The 19,176-nt window shown below is 41.6% G+C and overlaps 1 protein-coding gene across 3 annotated transcripts; it reads right to left on the bottom strand.

Annotated features, from left to right (window-relative positions):
- Nucleotides 1-12,101: 12,101 nt before the first annotated feature.
- POLR3GL (RNA polymerase III subunit GL) lies at nt 12,102-18,828 on the bottom strand. Of its 3 annotated transcripts, XM_074263311.1 has the most exons (9): nt 18,345-18,828; nt 17,836-18,122; nt 15,756-15,929; nt 15,218-15,347; nt 13,911-13,979; nt 13,572-13,628; nt 13,280-13,353; nt 12,963-13,076; nt 12,102-12,617 (listed from the first exon to the last, which is right to left on the bottom strand). In XM_074263311.1, the coding sequence occupies exons 3-9, from the start codon at nt 15,885-15,887 to the stop codon at nt 12,531-12,533; spliced, it is 663 nt and encodes a 220-aa protein (XP_074119412.1). In that variant the 5' UTR covers nt 15,888-15,929; nt 17,836-18,122; nt 18,345-18,828; the 3' UTR covers nt 12,102-12,530. The 3 variants fall into 3 exon arrangements, with proteins under 3 accessions (XP_074119412.1, XP_074119411.1, XP_074119413.1); XM_074263310.1 differs by lacking the exon at nt 18,345-18,828 and having other exon boundaries at nt 17,836-18,189; XM_074263312.1 differs by lacking the exons at nt 17,836-18,122; nt 18,345-18,828 and adding an exon at nt 17,727-17,827.
- Between the last annotated feature and the right edge of the window lie 348 nt (nt 18,829-19,176).

Raw genomic sequence — 19,176 nt, 5'->3', positions numbered from 1 at the left:
AAGGAATTTGTGTCCAAGGGAGAACTAGAGACCATTATTGATCACAAAATAGAACATTTTGATTACACCAAATTAAAAAGTTTCTGCACAAACAAAACTAATGCAAACAAGATTAGAAGGGAAGTAACAAATTGGGAAAACATTTTTACAGTTAAAGGTTCTGATAAAGGCCTCATCTCCAAAATATACAGAGAATTGACTTTAATTTATAAGAAATCAAGCCATTCTCCAATTGATAAATGGTCAAAGGATATGAACAGACAATTTTCAGATGATGAAATTAAAACTATTTCCACTCATATGAAAGAGTGTTCCAAATCACTATTGATCAGAGAAATGCAAATTAAGACAACTCTGAGATATCATTACACACCTGTCAGATTGGCTAAGATGACAGGAACAAATAATGATGAATGTTGGAGGGGCTGTGGGAAAACTGGGACACTGATGCATTGTTGGTGGAGTTGTGAAAGAATCCAACCATTCTGGAGAGCAATCTGGAATTATGCCCAAAAAGTTATCAAAATGTGCATACCCTTTGACCCAGCCATACTACTACTGGGCTTATATCCCAAGGAAATACTAAAGAAGGGAAAGGGACCTGTATGTGCCAAAATGTTTGTGGCAGCCCTTTTCATAGTGGCTAGAAGCTGGAAAATGAATGGATGTCCATCAATTGGAGAATGGTTGGGTAAATTATGGTATATGAATGTTATGGAATATTATTGTTCTGTAAGAAATGACCAACAGGAGAAATACAGAGAGGCTTGGAGAGACTTACATCAACTGATGCTGAGTGAAACGAGCAGAACCAGAAGATCATTATACACTTCAACAATGATACTGTACGAGGATGTATGCTGATGGAAGTGGATTTCTTCAACATAGAGAAGAGCTAATCCAATTCCAATTGATTAATGATGGACAGAATCAGCTACATCCAGAAAAGGAACAATGGGAAATGAGTGTAAACTGTTATTTTTACCTTCTGAATCCAATTCTTCCTGCGCAACAAGAAATTCGGTTCTACACACATATATTGTATCTAGAATATACTGTAATATATTCAACATGTATAAGACTGCCTGCCATCTGGGGAAGGTGGTTGGGGGAGGAAGGGAAAAAATCTGAATAGAAGTAAGTGCAAGGGATAATGTTGTAAAAAATTACCCATGCATATGTACTGTCAAAAAAAAAGTTATAATTATAAAATAAAATTTAAAAAATTAAATAAAAAAAAAAAAGAAAACAAGAGTCAAGGAGATAAGATTAAGGTATGGAAAGAAGGACCAAGACTTTCCAGCTTCCTGGATCTGTGACTCCAGAAGAAAAAGCATATATTAGGGAAGGGGATCAAGAAAAGGGAATTCTCCTCAAAATTAGGACCTCTCATCATAATTTACCTTAGGGCTTGAGTCTAGGACTGCTCAGATTCCTGGAGACCCCACAAGAATATAAATTAATACTATAATTCCCTGTAAATGGAGCAGGGATGATAAGTTTCCTTACAACGCCAATTCCTAGGGCAAACACTATTTAAAGAAATAAAATGGAACACCAAAAGGAAAATCTTCTCAGTGGCGTTATTCCAGAACTTGATCTCAGAGGAGACTACACTGAGTAGGGGAGAGAGATCAGTGGAGGACAGGCCTTAGAAGCCAAAGTTAAGAGCCTTAGCTTACTGAGCTATTCCTATCTAGTCCTTTACTAGGCATTTTATGGAAGAAACGGGGAATAGATAGAAGCTTCTTGTCAACTCAACTCATTACCTGAGCATCTCCAAATAAAGGGGGGGGAGAGTTTGCAGGAACCTCCAATTCTTATAGTTTAAATCATGGGTGCTTTTCCCTCCACTGGTCCTCAAATTCCATGTTAGGTAATTTTGTAGCTGACCATTCTCTCCCTCAATGAGTCAAATGGCCAGTAAGCAAGTTCTTGGAAATGTATGGCTGCCGGCCCAGCTATGATATCTTTAGTCCCCTGGACAGCTGGATGAAAGGAAGATTCCAAGGGGTGGGGGAGAGTCCTCAGGGTCATGAGAACTGTGCTCCTCTCACCTGGTTGTCATAGCCAAAAAAGAGACTCTGGTGTCCCTTACTCCATCTAAATTCCCACCACTCACTCATACAGCTATGTTTCCTTGCCTGACCCCTTCTTCTCATGTCTAATTTCATTCACACTAATCTTTAATATTCTATCATCCTTTTGTCCCTTAATTCTCCATGCTTCCGCCCCTCCCCCCCCCCCAGTATGCTCCTCCCAATTTAAAGGGAAATAGACAGCAAATTTAAGAGGAAAGAGCTAAGAATAAATGTCTTTCTGGAGGCAGTTCATCCCTAATGCCGGGATGAGAATCTTTCTCTCTCCACTTTCCATTCCCTGCTTTGCCCTGGAGAAATACCTCTAATTTCTCCTGCACCCCTAGGCTCCCTAAATCCCAGCATGGAGCCTGGAAGAAAGGCTAACTGAAGCAGAAATTGTGGAAAGGAGGTTCTGGTTTGCCATAAACTGTGGGAAGTAGAGGAAAGGTTACCAGAGGGACAAAAGGTTGGAAATAATGACGAAGCCTGGGACCTAGCTTCGGAAAACAAGATCACCTGCTAAGGGAAGGGGGTGGATTGGAGGCGTTTCCCAGGATCCCTTGTCCTTTTGTCTTTGAAGAAAATCTGAATATTGGGCATGGGCACGGAGGCTCTAGGATTATACCAATTTCCAATTTGGGTACCTCTTTTATACCCTCTAAACCAGATATCACGACTTCTCTCCCATCCTCTTTTTTTTTTTTTTGATACTTTGTCTCTATTGCTTCCTAGGATTTCAAGTCAGGGAAGGGAGCCAGAGACATGAGTTACCCTGATTTTAGACTCTTGAGTTCCAATCTAGCTCTCTTTCCAGTATGTTTTCCAGTATGAGGTGTAATACCTGACATTTTCCACCCTTATTTGGTAATGGAGCCATTGGTCATTCTGCCTCTCCCCGATCACTTCCCTTTCAGTCATATTGATTAGGAAACAAAACAGGTTCTTGAGAGTAGCTAATTGAAGGTCTGATCAGGATCTATTAGCTTTACTGGGTGAACAAAAAGCATTTACACAAAAGTTGACCTCACCAAATCACAGTGATCAAACAATTGAGTCCTGACCAGTTTTGGACATCTCCAACTGAATATCCTGTAGACATCTCAAATTCAAGGCATCCAATACAGGTTTCATTTTATTTCCCCCCAAAATCTTTCTCTTCCCTAAACTCCCCTGCTATGGAAAAGGACCCACCATTTTTCCAGTCACACAGTTCCCAACTTCAATGTCCTTCAATTCCTTACTCTTACCCTTAGTATCCATTCTAATACCAAATGCTACAGTTTCTATCTACAGTATCTCTCATCTATGTTATCTTTTTTTTCTACTCTCATTGAGACTACCCAATTTTAGGCCCTTATCAGATGTCCCTTGGATTATTACAATAGATTTCTGTCTTAAATCTTCCCCTTCCTCCAAATCCATCATCAACTCAGCTGTCAAAGTGATTTTTCTGAACCATAAATCTGACCATGGCAAACTATGGAGCTCAATGCTCTCCAGTGATTCCCTACTACATCCCAGAATCAAATATAAACTCATTTATCAATTAAAACTCTTCATAATCTGACTTCTTTCTATCTTGATCTTCTCTACTCTATCATGATCCACTTCAATGGCCTATTTTCCAATCTTTCTGCCTTTATTTTGGCTGTCCCTTTCCCTGGAATGTCCTTCCCCCTTATGCCTAATTCAGTTTCCTTTGTCTCCCTTCAAGATTCAATTCAAATCCCATTGTCTGCAGGAGGCTTTTCCCAGTTCTCTCACTGGCTAGTGCCTTCTTAATTTTCTGTATATTATTTATGTATCTTTTTCGTCTCTTTCATTAAAATGTACAATTCTTAAAGGCATAGAGTATTCTGCCTTTCTTTGTAGTTAGCACAGTACCCGCCTAGTTTGTAGTAATTAATAAACATTTGTTGATTGATAATTGATTGAGTCCATCTGACCCAATCAGACAGTTCAGTCCCTCAGCCTCCTATTTCTTTATTTTCCTTCACTTTTAATCCCCTCCCATCGATTCCCTCAGAACTTTCTTCCATTCTAGTCTACCACCATCATCCCATTTCTTCAAGTAGTGGGGAAAGAGCATAAAGAGGAAAGTTTTCACTACAATTCTCTCCTATGGTCTGATTTTGACTGAAATTGGTAGGCTAGAGGATCCAAATAGATCCAAAAATTCTCAGAAAAAAGAAGACTGAGTGACTCAGAACTAGAGGCAAGGATATGGAAAAGAGAGACTGAGAAAGAATGAGACTAAGTCAGAGATGGATTTATTCCCCTCCTAGTTCAGTACAATCTCTGTCAAACTCCCTGATAAATTTGGACAAGTGTTGGGCAAGCAGTATGAGATTGATGAGACTCAGACCAGGGTCCAGGGCCAAGTAGTGAAAAGGTGAGGAGTTTATAATTAACCAAGTTTCATAGTAAGTACAGGTCATGTGGGGGCTAATGCTAGAACTTCCATTAGCTAGGGCTGCAAGTCAAAATTTAGATAGCAAAAATTAATAAAAACCTACGTATACATTATTTCGCTTTTTTTTTTTAAACAGAAACTAGATCTGACTAAATAGAGTCAATAATTAAATTTTCAGCATAAACATTTATACCTCAGAAACTGGAAAATTCTACAAATCACAGCTGAATTTATTGTTTTCTTGTCTAGACTTAAAGAATTAAACTTTAAAAGTTTGTTAACCTTTTTAGATTTGTCTACCTTTTGCAGGAGAAACCCTGTTGTTAAATATTTATCAACATATCTCTGGCAGTATTCTTTAGCTTTTCTTGTTCATTTTTAAATGCTTTATTACTATATGTAATATTTTATATTAATTTTTAATAAACCAACATACTTTATAGTAGTGGTTGTACTTCATTCTTGAGGAGGACCAAAATGATGATTAAACCAATATAAGTTCAGAAGGATCTACCACAAGTCCCGCACAAATAGTTTTCCCTCATGGTGTCTTCATTTACAATAATGATAATATACTATTCAGCAAATTTTTAGCCAGAGAGACTGACAATTCATACACTATTTCTTACCCTTATTCTTTTATCTACTGAGAAATCATCTGATATGAATATTAATCTTTGATTTTGATATGATCCCTTTTGTCCTTTAATGTAGTCTTCAATGACATTATAGCCTCTGTGTATATATATGCATATAAATATATACATATATATATATATACTGTGTGTATATATACTTATATTATATATATATACTATTTTCCTGATTCTGCTTTCCCCTCTCCACATAAATTCATATGAATCTCAGATTTTTCTGACTTCTTCATACTCCCTCAATAATATTTCATCACATTAATATTCTACTGTTTCTTCACTATAAAATCAATATATACCTCCTCTGTTTCCAGTTATGAGCTATGAAAAAAAGAATTGCTACTAGCATTTTGGGTGTATATGGTATATCTTTTTATATGCCATTGACTATCTTGGAATATGAAAGATTTACTCACTTTTCTCACATAATTCCAAATTAATGGTTGGATCAATGTATTGCTCCTATATCACTATGTTAGTGTACCCTGGAATCAGTCTATTTTTGTTTTTTGTCATCCCAAATCCTTTTTAACTCCAAGCAGATCACTCTAGCCACTAAATTAAGCTTCCTCTTGATCCCTTGGAAGTTGATTAATCCACCACCTATGCTTTTCTTACTAAGTTTTTGGCACCTTAACCACCCATCAATCAACCTGGCAGAGACTATCAGAGAATAGGAGGCATTTAATTATTAGGGCAACTCCCCACCTCTCTAGTTTCAGCTACCTCTTCATCAAAATAAGAAAGCTATATGGATCGTGATTAAAAAGCCTTTTCTTGCTCTAGTATTTTATTGATCAAAGAGGTTGAAGTCATGCGGACCCTTTTGTTTCCTGTAATTACCCAGAGATGTTCTCTCTTATACTTTTCATAGTAGGAGTTTACCTTTCCTTTTGGAAAAAAATTCTTAAGATCTAATCTCCTTGTCTTCTGCTTCAATTTAGCCCATTGTACCCTAGGTTGCAAGGAGGTGGAGGAAGAAAGAGTAAGAAATTTTTTTTCTTCTCCTCCTCCTTTGTTCAGAAAGAGAAATTGGGTCATAAAGGCAGGTTCATGGTGGCAAGGGGAATCATGGGTAGGGATAATCTCTGCTAGGAAAAAGTAGTTTAAGCATAGGGAACATCCTCTGTGTCAAAAGAGGGGGAATTGAGGGGGAAATCATGACATAATCAAAGCAATCAGTCAAAAATATTTATTAAGCTTTTCCTTTGTACCAGGCACCCTGTTAAGTGCTAAAAGACACAAAGAAAGGTGTTCATGGGGTTTAGCTTTGGTATTGAATGGTCCGTGAGAAGACAAAAAAGGAGATTAGACCTTAGAGAAGTGAAGTTTTTTCAGAAAGAAAGGGAAACACCTTCTGCCATGTAAAGAGGCTCTGCCCACATGCCATCTTCCTGCAGCAGTGAATTTTAACCTTGCCTAGATGTCAACTGAAGCCCAGGCTCCTCAAAAGATTCTGAGTTAAGTTCTTCAGATTTTGTATATCTAGTTTGTTGAAGAGAAGGAGAAATTATTATTACTTCACTATCTCTCCATTCAATACCCACTTCAGTGGGAAAAACCACCCCTCTTTCTTCCATCTAGAGAGGTAAACTCAGATACAGTAGAAATCAGAGGGAGACATTTCTAGAACATTATTGGAAAGCTTGGGCTCTGCTCCCAGTTCTGGGGTCTCAGAGAGGTATTGAAGAAATAGTTCTTAGTGGGGGAGAGGTCAGTGGGGAAAAGGTCAGGCCCAGTCTGGCCAGATTTAACTGGCTGGGCTATTCTTGTCTGCTTCATTTATAAATGCTCACAATTCCCTCTTCCTCTAGCCAAGCAAGTGACGTAAGGAGAAATGGAAAATATTCCATCCTCCTCTCTCTCCATGCTCCTTCTCCTCCCCACTCCATCCCAACTGTAACATTCAATCCTGGTCACGTACTGACCCACTTCTCAATCGTTGGGGAATTGTTTGACCCTGAGTCCTAGGGAGTTTGGGGTACCCAAGGAACCCTTCACTCTGTTGGAAAAGATATAATTGTTAACTACCTATACCTGTTCTTTCTTTAGTCAGATGGTCAATTAACAAGTTCTAGGTAGATAGCCGATTCTGGTATCCTTGATTGCCATAGATTTTTAAAGGGGGAGAGTCTCTAAAATGTACTCTGACAACTCTAGGAGAGTATCCAAATCTGGATTCCCATTTGACTTCTGACCCTCCGGGTCTTAACATTCCTGATCCCTCATTTTCCTGACCCCTGAACTCTCATCTCATCCCAGCCATCTAAGTTCGTTAGCAGAGTGGGAAGAATGCTGATCTTTCAGTGAGGAGGGATAATTAAAGTCAGCTTAAAACAAGGCAGTTAGTGACCCAGTCAGAGTTAAAGAGATCCAAGTTCAAGGTCAGTAGCAGACACGTGCTAGCCGTGGGATTCTGGACAAATCATGTTTGCCTCAGTTTCCTCATCTGTAAAATGAGCTGGAGAAGGAAACTACAAACTACCATCTTTGCCAAGAAAACTCTCAAGTTCCTCATCATAGAGTGGTACACAATTCAACAAGCCACAAAAAGCTGGCATTTAGAACCCTTCTCAGCTTGGCCCCAATCTCATGATAAATTAGTCTCCTCAATACACTTTTGTCCGGTCTACTGCCCTTCTTACTGTTCCTCTCTCAGAGCACCGAATCTCACTCATCTGTGCTTTGGCATTGATTGACTAAACACCATGAATGGAATTCACTCCCTCCTCTTGGAAGAATTGCTGATTTCCTTCCAAACTTAGCTCAAATGCTACCAAGTGCATGAAGCCTTTTATGATTCCTCCAGCAGCAAAGGCCTTCATCCCTCTAATTATCTTGCCCTTACTTTATATGTTTCTATATCCTGAATAGGATAAACTCCTTGAGGACTTTTATTTTTGTCTCTCTGCATCTAGCATAACTTCTGCTATATTATAGCAAGTGCTATCAAAGATCCAATAAGACCCTGAGAGGTTAGAAAGTTGGGCTGACTATAACTTAATAAAAATGATAATTTAATAAAACCAATGAACTGATTTTCAAAATATCAATTATTCAAGTTCCAAATGGTCAGATGACAATTGATTGAAAAAAATAAACAAACAGGGTTACAGGGAATTGCAAAGTTAGCATGTGTGATTTGGCTATAAAAATACCAACCACAAAACCACATCTTATTTAGTCTTAGACTAATATTAATTGCATTATATATAATAATGTACAATTAGTAACATAATATAATTACACATAATTATATGTACATATATAATATTTTAACTATGTAATAATAACATACATAATACTATCATTATGTAACATTTATGATATATAATAATGGTATAATAATATTATTTAATAAAAGTATAGTATACCAAATAAGAGGTGATAATTCTATTGCTCATACCACATGTGGAATTTTATATCCATTTAGGAGTGTCATATTTGAGGAAAGAAGTTGGAGAGAATCTAGAAAAAAGAAGGTTGGTAAGAGTCTTCAATATTATACAATAAGGAATCATTGATGGAAATAGGGCTACTTAGCCTGGAGAACATGGGAGCAGGAGAGGGACCATCATTGGAATGGCTGTCATGGAGAACAGAGGTGTCAAAGACAGGGCCTGTGGATTAAGATGTAAGTGGGAAATATTTAACAAAATAAATAAAAATGCAAGAAAACATAGAAAACATTGCATTTTAAAATGAAGTTGATATGCAGCCTGCAGAGAATCTTATTTGGGGATTTTGAGTTTGATATCAAAGGTGACTTAGATTTGTTTTGCTTAACAGAAAAGTTGCGTGGTACATGGTACACTTGGTACAATGGATAAAAGGTGCAGGGAAGCCATTATTGGCAGTATAGAAGGATAGATTTCCTAACAATAAGAGCTGTCCAAAAATGACAGGCTATTTGTGAATTGGGATGATGCAATAGAAAGAACACTGCAATTATGTGCCATAATTTGTTATTGATAATAACATAAGTTACTGAGATCATCACTCAAGAAACACTTAGTAAGTGCCTGTCATGTGCCAGCCACTGAACCTGCGATTCACTAGCATGACATTTTCTCAACACTTTGTGGTTTTAGAGAGAGCTGACTATCTCTGAAAAGACGAAATGATTTACCACAGTGATACTGTCAGAAGCTGGACATCAATGTAGATCTTTCATCTCCAAGATCGGCTCTCTATTCATTATACCGCATCACCCCTCTTTATACAAGTGAAGACACTTTTTATTTACTGGAATAAAGGCAAAAATGAATGTGGAGGTGAAAGGCAGGACAGGTGCAAAGTGGACTGTACAAGAAAGTTTTTGTTCTTGTTGAACCAGACCTGTGATTACACTGGCATTGAAAACTCCATGTATGGGTGAAGACTGGCAAAGACTCAACAATTTAGTCTTGGAGAGGAGCTTGCTCAAGGTCAGAGCCAGAAGCTGTATGCATTTTCTATTTGATGAAAAGGAGAATTAGGTTTGTTTTGTTTAACAGAAGAAAACATAACTAGGTGTATTGGTTAAAAGCTGCCTAGAGGCCAATATTAGCTCCACAGAAGGACAAATTTCCTAATAATAAGAGCTATTCAAAAATGACAATCTGTTTGTGAGATGGGACGATGTAATAGAAAGATCTGTGAACCTGGAGTGGAGGTCTGAGTGTTAATCCTGACTAAGCCACTTAATCATATTGAGACTCAGTTTTCTCATTTGTGGAGTGAGGGGACTGGACTAGAGAGTCACTGAGAGCCCTTGTAGATCTTGGTCCATGATTCTATGAACCTCAGCATCCAAGTCTTTAGAAAGAGATTTTCTGTGTATTTATCACACCTCATTCTGTCTCTTTATACAAGCAAAAGTATTTAAAATACATTTAAAGTAAGGATTTTCTGAAGGATTACTAGTATTATACCACAGTTTCCTTTAATTGTTCTGCCCCAGTTTCCCTAAATTGTTCTGCTTCAGTTTCCCTGAATTATGTCTCAGGCCCTCTGGTTGCAAGCCCTCTTCCTGACCATTAGAACTGATATAAATTAGGGCTGAGAGGCCTGACCATTAGCATTCCATAAAGCCATAAATTGAAGATGCTTAATCTCAGATGGGGGGATATCTCCTATCTCAGACTGAGTGGCTCCTGGCCCTCCCAACTTATCAGAATTTATGATCCGTCCTTACCCCCAACCTGTCAGAACCTAATTTATGGTCCATTCCTGGAAGTTCCCACTCACTAGTGCTCATCCCACCCCCCCTGCTTTGTTCCCCTGATCACTGGTGCACTATAAGAATCCTTGGAATGCTGCTGGATGCTTTGAGACAAGAGTCCAATTCAGCCACTGGGGGTAACATGAATCCTGTTTTGCCCCCAGCCCAATCTCTCTCTCTCTCGAACAAAATATTAAAAACTCTCTAATCTCTATTTTGCCTCAGTTTCTCTACTATTACACCAGCAGCTTCCGGGATCAGGGAAGACCCCCTGGAGGAGGTGGTGTTAGAGCTGAGCTTTGAAAGAAACAAAGGATTGTAGGTGGCAGTGGTAAGGAGCAAGGGAATATCACTATTCCCATGCAGTAGGTGCTATATAAATGTCTATTCCAACACAGTAGTGTCATATAAAAGCCTATTCCCAAGCAGTGGTTGTTTGTCCTCTATTCTCAAGGAGGACCGTGACAGCAGAGAGGTCATGCTATGCCATGCTAGTGAATCAGATTGAAGTGAGGGAGAGGCTGTGCAAAGTCACAGGCCCAGAGAGGATCAAGATGACTGCAGCTGGTCTGAAAGCCTATTCCCTTCCCTTCCCCTATGGGAGAGAGAAGTACTAAGAGTGAAAGAGATAGAAAGGTCATCCCAAAAGCTCTGAGTCCTAATCCCAACCGCCCACTGGCTCCTGAGTGCCCACTTTCGGTTCCTGTTTCTTTCTTCGCTTCCCCTCTCTCCCTATTCCACACTCACTTTTGTGTCTGCCCTGAGAAGTTTCTGGAACTCCCCAATAAGGAACTTTCAGCCTCGCCTCCAGTCTCAGGCCTCCTGATCCCCAGTCACAGAATTCCCCTCCTAGCCCTCTTAAGCCCCAAATAAGTGATACACAAATCTGCCTGTCTTTAGCGGCCCTGGGCCTCAGCCCTAACACCATGGGTGAAATCTCCGTCTCCCCCAAACTCCCTTTTCAGGATTTGTAGGCTCAGTGGGATTGCTGTCTATTTTATCTCTCTCTTTCCAGATCTGTTTCAGTTTCAGTCCCCCAGCCGGTCACGCTAGCAGCCCGTGGCTGCTGCGTGTCCAGCTGCCCCAACCAATAAAATAACTCGGGACTCCCTCTTGAGCCAATCAAGACTCTGAGGAAATGACTCACCCCCCTCGGGTGGGGGGGTGAGCCTCGTGGGCAGTGAGCGGATCTCCAAGGCGCTCTCGTGAATACCCTTGCCACTCCCCTCCCCGGTTACAAAAGGTGAAAAGAAGGGGTGTGGGGATGGAGAAAGAATAGGCTAACGGATGGGAAGTCCCTAAACTCTCACCTCCTACGTCGTGGGAATAACACTTAAACCAGCTTTGGAAGGGTTTCCCCAGGAATTGGAGAGAAAGGTCTCCATTCTTAGGGCCCCACCTTTCCTTCCTCCTCCCCTCTCCCAAAGAAGCTATGAAATCAAATGCAAGTGTGGAAAAGGAAAGGCTGGCTTTCTCTTTCAGATTCTCCTGGGGAAGGGGGAGTCCAAGAGCCAGTGTAATCTCTGTTTTTTCACTGGGGATGTTTTTGCATCTCCAAAATAATGCGCTCTTTGGGGGTGGATGAGTAGAGATTTGGATCTCACTTTGGTGGAAGGGAGGAAGTAGAGGGGCTAGTGAGGGGGAGAGTGAAGATAGATGTCTCACCATAACATATGGTGGGACAGTGATGGGGGCTTAACCAATGATCCTCCCTCCCACCTCCTCTTTTTTTCTGGAATACAAAAGGCAAATATAGAGAACAAAACTTTATTTAAAAACCATAAAACTGGCCTTATCCCTATTTTTCCCAACCCCCAGTTTTCTCCAAAAAAGAGAAAATTATTCAGGGTAGGAACAGGTAGGCAGGGGAAAGGGAGGCAGTTGTAACTTGTACTGATTCTTCCCACTCTCCTTTTCCTCAAAGTATAAAATATTAAAAAATCCAGTCCTTTACCTCTTCTCCAAAGCAAGAGGTAAAGTCCAGCCACCATAATTGGGGGAGGAGAGCTATCCAGAGCTACTAGGCCCCTATTCCTCCCCTCAAGGAGATAATGCAGCGTCTTGATCCTGGCTGGGTTTGGAAAGATGGTGTGCCCATAATCACAGATGGCTAGAACAGCTTCTCAATCCCTAGGGCTTGAGAAAGTCGGGGCAGTGGGAGTTTTATCCAAGATTGTTCTTCAATAAATTGCTTCATCCATGTTGTCATCGCTGTCACCCCCGAAGTCTTCTCCATTATCAAAATATGACATGATATAGTCTGTCTCCTGAAAGGAGCAGAGAAAAGGTAAAAGGGAAGAATGAAAAGGACTTTTGCCACTCTTATCTGAGATTTTGGGTTCATAGAAGCCAGTCACTGTCACTTATTAGAAAAAAAATCATGGGATAACAGAGCATTTTATATTATTTTATTATTTAAATTCATTATATTAATTATTATATATTGTATATAATTATATTGTATTAATATGTATGTTAGATATTATTATATTACTTCAGCCTCATTCCTTCCAAATGACTTAATTCTTCCCTCCCCCGTATCCCTCTGAAGCAATTTGAGACCCCTGGTGGGGAAAGAAAAGGGATTTGGATGAAGAGTGATTTTCTCTCACCTCCTCATGCTCTTCTTCATCATATTCCTCCTCCTCTTCATCTTCCTTCTCCTCCTCCTCTTCTTTCTCCTCTTCCTCTTCTGAAGTCACTTCTTCTTCTTTCTTTTCCAAGGTCTTTTGGGGGAAGAGATAGATAAGGGGGAATAAGAGGGAGACTCAGGCCCAGCCCCCAAAAGGCAAAATCAAGGTATGAACAGGGCAAGCAGGAGGGACTGGAGCAGAGAACTAGCTGGGTTCATCCTTTTTCCTCCTTTCCTATTCCTTGTGTTTTTCCCCACTCCAGCACCGCCCTCCCAACATACACACATATACTTCACCTCCAGTTTTTGAATGGTTTCTTCTTTCTCAGCTGGGGTTTTAGGGATCCTCTTGGGGATCAGGATTGTTGTCCCTGGAGGGGGAAGAGCAGGAAGGAAAGAAAGGACCAACAAACGGAATCACCTTCCAGCTCCGGCCAGACAGCCACTATGGAACTCTGCTGCCCCTGAGTGGTCAATATGATAGACTATGGGACAGAGGGAGGGAGAGCCATTTCTAGGCTCCCCAGAAGCCTGCGGGAGACTGGAGGAGAACACTTGCTCCCCTTCCCATTCAGCTGATAACACTCACGTTCTTTCTGTAATTTTCGAACTCGAATCTTGAGCTCTCTGGGAAGACGCCTCCAATCTAGGGGAAGGGATAGGGAAACAAAGGTCAGTGGACCCCAGGCTTGGGCCTTCTCCTCTTAAAATAGCTGAGAGGAGGGCACTAGGATCAGCTAGACAGAAGAGGAGATATGTCCCACAAGGTTCTGGGAATATGAGGGGTTCAGCTAGCTAAAGAGTTTTCAGGGAAGTATCTGTACGTCTGGGAGGTTTAAGGAGAACTTAGGAGTGTCTAAAAGAATTGGGGGGAGAGGGATTTCTGAGGACTTTTGAGGAAGAAATTGGGTGGGAGTCCATCACATACCAGGGTTCCAATCAATCGCATTGTCGATCGGCCCTGACATCTGATATTTGTCTGAATAACGCTCCACATCTGAAGGATCAAAGACCAGGAGTCAGAGGCTTCTTCTCTTCAGGGCCCCTGAATGGAGTGGTGTGCCTGGCGAGGAAGTTTCCATAGCACCTGGGCACTCTGTCCCTATCCTGATGATACTCAAAGCTTCAGAAATACTCTCTAAAAGCTCTTTCACTAACTTTCCAAAATCACCAGCATCATCTTCCTCACTCCCCCAACAAAGACTCTGGTCTTTCATTTATTTGTTAAATATACATTGATCAGATCTACTCCATGATACAAAGGGATAGGTCTGTACTCCAGCTCAGCTAATATGTTCCTAATGTCTTGACTCATTCCCAAATATCTCCTGGAATGTCCTAGTCAAGCTTGCCAAAATTCCTCATTCCTTGTTTAGAAAACCTGGCTTAAAACTCTAGTCTTCCAAGAATAATCAAATCTACTCAGTTCTAAGTAACTACTTTTGTTTTTAATGGCCCCTTTCCCCCATGCTCTCAGATGCACTATATCTCAATTTCTAATCTATGTAACCAATTCCCAATTGATTAATGGCTAATTTTGGATCTCTGTTTGGAGTCAGCCTGCCCCACCCAGCACTGTTCTGGCTGCTCTCTCTACATTATCATTTTGTATGTGCTCAGAGGGCTTGAGCTACATTTATTATCAGCCTACAATATAATTAAAAAAGGAAATCTGCTGTAAAAAATATAACTGCCCGAAGGAAGATTATGGATTAGCTGCCATTTTGACTTAGCCATGTCTCTTTTCTTCTCCATGTCTGTGGATAACCAAGCATCGAACTTTGTAAAATGGTCTTAAATTTGTTTCCTATGTATGTGGGACTTTTCTTTCATTAGCCTGTGGGTATCCAAGAACAAAGACTATTTTTTATTCACCTGTATATTGTGAAGTCTTCAAGGCTACAAAATGCATCATTCTCATACAAATGTGAGCGTAAAAAAAATACTAGAGATACAAGTATATACACGTGTGTATGTATATAATGTTTCACATATATATTTAAGACACTATAGATACAAACATACACACATGTGCATTAAATAAATGTTTCATGCATATATGTACAGATACAAACATACATGTGTGTAGATATGTTTTACGCATATGTGTACATATGAATTTATTTCCTTTGTTTATATTTGTCTCTTTCCTTTGTCTCTCCACCCAGGGCCTCATTGGAGAGCTGCTATATATACTGGAACTACTCAAGATAGAAAAGTGAAATTCCAACTGACCTCTCTTAGGTGCGGCTGGACGAATGAAGTAGGGAAGCTGCCTCATAGCCCCACGTAGCTCCTGTTTCAGTGCCAGAACATACTCACCTTCTTCTCCCGAGGGCAGAGGGACTGGACGGAATTCCAGGGGCTGGTAGAGCAGGATGGGCAGGGTCAGCATGGTTAGGGCTGGGGAGAACTAGATAGCGCTTCGGAATGGGAAGGGATAGTGGGGTTTGAAGGGTCTCAATATAAAACAAAGGAGGAGAGGACTGTGGGTGGGTGTATGTAAATGTCTCTGTGTCTGTAATGTTGAAAGGTGAGGGGCCGGGACTACAACAGAAGGCACACTAAAAAGTGGGGGAGTCTAAGAACATAGCAAGATATGATGTGGTATTTTCTTCCCTGGAGAACATGTAGGGAAAGAGCATGAAAATTTCAGGGGGGGGGGTGCTCAACCAACTGCTAGGATTCTGTGATTTTCTGTGGGCAGTTATAAGAAAGAACAGCTGATTACTGCCAGGATAGAGTGACAGTCTTGGTGGAATATAACACTTACAGGAAAGAGTGGGGAGGGCTTCAGGGTGGGAGGGGGCAGGGCATCCCCTTTCCCAATGCCCACAGCCTCCATATTGAAGGTGAGCTGACCACGACCCCGGCCCCGGCCTCGGCCCCCACCCCGGCTGGCCATGGTAGGGGGGGCCTGGCTGTAGAGAAATGAGATGGAAAAATCCTGAAAAAGAGAAACAGAAAGAGCCACTGTGAGCCTGAGATGAAATCCCCCTCTTAAGCTAATGCCTGTTGTTCCAGGCCCTCCTTCCATTGGCTTTTTCCTCAATGCTTTTTTTTTTTTTTTTTTGCTGTATTCCAAAAACCAATAAAAAATTAATTTTCATATAACATCACTGTGATCTTTCATCTCTCTCTTCCCCTTGCCTTCTATATCCAACTTATTATTATCGTTCACATTTTATAATATTTCTTCAGCCTCTACCTCCTCCTACCATCTTTATTGAAGCCCTTAGCATCTTAGGTCTGAGTTACTGTTGGTAGTCTTATAACTGGGTATCTTTGCTTCCAATCTTCAATTTGTGGATCGTTCTTAAGATTCTAGCTTTGATTCTTACTAACCAGGCAATTCCCTTCATAGAATAGATGCTTTGGAGCAAGAAATGACCAGAGAAGCTAACAAATCCATCCTCTCTCCCTTCATTTTACAGATGAGGAAACTGAGGCTCATGAAGTAACTTGTTGGAAGTCACCCAGGTAGTAGCAGTCAGAATTCAGATCCTGTCTCCTCTCTGGGTTTCTTTTTGGCCTTATACAGACTGTGAGATAACCAACCTCAAAGGCTCCTTAAATTTGGCTATCATTGGTGATTATGATCACCCGGCTGCTTGATTTGGTGGGAAGGGCTTCTTCTAGACCTTCAATTTCAGCAGGGTAAGAGCCTCCTGGTGAAGAAATTCCCTTTTCCAACGCAAACCTGTAATTATTCTACAATTAGGTAGTCTTAGAGCATTCGTGTCAAAATTAACTATAAATGGGAGCACTAAACCATCTAATCCCTCTACAAGATACATATTGATGTAGAAAACCACAAATTAAATTATCTATGTTCTACTGTCTTTTTATTTTTTCTTAAATATTTCCCAATTACATTTTAATGTGGTTCAGGCAGCAACAGGAAGGGTTCTCTTGGGCCTTTGCCCTAAAGTGTTCATTCTTAACTCAGTTAAGGACTCCCATGATCTCACCTTTCCAAACTGATTTCTCCTTATTCCCTAGTTTTAATAACCTCTTACCACAGCCTGCACCATCTTTATCTGAATGACAAAGGACGTTCTTGATTATAGCTGTCTTTAAAGGTCTAATGGCTTTTAATTGTCTCATGCATTTCAATCCAAAGCCCCGAAGGTCCGGATTCTTCGGAAAGCCTGTACCTGACACAGTGTTAGGCACATAACGGGCCAGAGTTGCGGGACTTGCCTTTCACTTTCAGTTTCCTCTTCTGTGAAATCCCGACAGTTTCAGTGTGTGTTACCACATGATCTATTATTAGGTTAGTCCATGGTGTGGTCAATTCTCTTTCAAAATAAGGGGATGAGGGAAGTCCACGTTGCCAAGGCAGCGGGGGAGGGCTCCGTGATGGAGAGGGAGAGTCCTGAATCTGGTGTCATGTAACAGGAGTTCAAATCCTAACTCTGCGTGGCTTGGTAAAGTCACTTAACATCTGTGGGCTCTGCCTCAGTTTACTCATCTGTAAAATGTGGAGGTTTACTAAAGTCTGAATTCAGCTCTAAATTCACGACACAATACGACTCCTCGAGTGGGCAAAAGAAAGAGGGCAAACCTCCTGGGTGTCTCTGTCCAAACGCGCACACGCATGCATACACACACACGCGCGCACGCATTTTTTCTCCATCCGCAACACCCAGCTCACCCGCGCGCGCGCAAACACACAGACCCACATACAGACACAGAGAGGGAGCTTAGCAGGGGGCCCGTCGCGAAGCTGGAGGAAACTGACCCGCGTTTGCTCCGGCCCTCCCTGTGACCCAGAGCCCGCGAGTCGGCCCGAGGATGAAATATACCGAACGGCGGACCCGGGTACCGCGGAGTCTCGGTTCCGTTCTTACCTGGAGCCCCTCCCCCACGCGGTACCCACGCAGCCGCCAAGCCTGCGTCCGGTCAGCCGGTCCGCTGGGTTCTAGGCCCACCTCTGTGCCTTCCCCATTGGTGACTTCTCCGAACCAATGGAAGAGGAGCCGGGCGGGGCGTCCGCACACATGCAGATGAGGAGGTAGGGCCGCGAGTAGTAATAGATCTGTGTGGGCTTCGGGAATCCGGGGACATTGAGAACGCTGAGAAGATTGGGGAGCTGGGGTCAGGTTATTTTGGTATGCAGCTCCAGAATGTGAGGGCTCTGAAACCGTAGAGAGTTGCCCTAATATCATTAAAGCGCTCCCGCAGGGCGGGCCTCCCCACGGAGTCCCCCAGAAATCAGCCCTTCAAGGCTCAGTCTTTCTCTGCCGGCTGCTGCAGAATGTCCCGCCTCCCGCCCTACTCCTTTCCCCATGTAGCACCCTTCTTTCTCTAAATTCTGCACGCAATGAATCCTCCCCCCTCACTTCCTTGCTAAAAATACCTCTCTGTGGGTTGCTGCAGAGTCGGTGAGAGCTGGCAAGAGGCGGAAGATCAGGAAACCAAGACTGGTGTGGCAACAGACTGGACGCTCGGATTCCCAGGCTCTCGTCCCCGCTCTCTTGCTAGAATCTTCTGGACATGTGTGAGGAACTACTCTAAGGACGAGAGGGTCCCTACCATTAACCTTCTCTGTGAATAATGAATAATAGATCTCAGATTAAAACAGGAAGTTAAACCTAAAAATGACTTGTCTGGGGAGTGAGAATAATAGTGGACTCCTAAGGGGGAATTTGAGCGCCTCCCCCTCAATATTCAGTCCTTGAATGTCTGATTTTTTTTTTTATTACTGCCAGCCCTGTTCCCTAGTTGTTCTAGGGACCATGTGAATCTCTCCAAGTCCTATAGATCCTTCCCAAACCCCCCACTTTCCATGCTACCTCCCAGCTGGACACATACTAATTCCCAAACAGCACAGATGGGAGTCATGGTAACCATGGAGACAGGGCAGGTGGCAGAGAGAAAGAGACTGACATAAAGAGACAGAGACAGAGGGAGAGATAGGGAGGAGAAAAAAAAAGGCACGGGGAGATGACCAGGAAGGTTGGCAAAATACAAAGAAGGAAGAATACAGAATCAGAGGGAAATAAAAACCTGTTTATACAGTTTTCAGCCTCTCTCTATTTGCCTCGGTGCCTCCTCCTCCCCACCCTCCACCCCTAGATAGAATAAGAAGGAATTAAAGATTTACTTTATTGTGTCAAAAAAAAAAAAAAAAAAAAAAAAAAAAAAAAAAAAAAAAGACCTATTGTCCCCAGTTCTGCCTAAGAGACCAA

The sequence above is a fragment of the Sminthopsis crassicaudata genome, chromosome 4 (genome assembly GCF_048593235.1).
Source record: "Sminthopsis crassicaudata isolate SCR6 chromosome 4, ASM4859323v1, whole genome shotgun sequence".
In the NCBI taxonomy this organism is placed as follows: Eukaryota; Metazoa; Chordata; class Mammalia; order Dasyuromorphia; family Dasyuridae; genus Sminthopsis; species Sminthopsis crassicaudata.
Note: the sequence above shows the minus strand (reverse complement) of the source record. Positions and strands in the feature narration are given on the sequence as shown.

Coding starts and splice junctions, on each gene's coding strand:
- POLR3GL (XM_074263310.1), bottom strand. CDS start 18,153: ATGATATTAGGGCAACTCTCTACGGTTTCAGAGCCCTCACATTCTGGA. Junction 13,980..15,217: donor TCCAGCCGCACCTAAGAGAG/GTCAGTTGGAAT, acceptor TTGATCCTTCAG/ATGTGGAGCGTTATTCAGAC. Junction 12,618..12,962: donor ATGAAGAAGAGCATGAGGAG/GTGAGAGAAAAT, acceptor TGCTCCTTTCAG/GAGACAGACTATATCATGTC.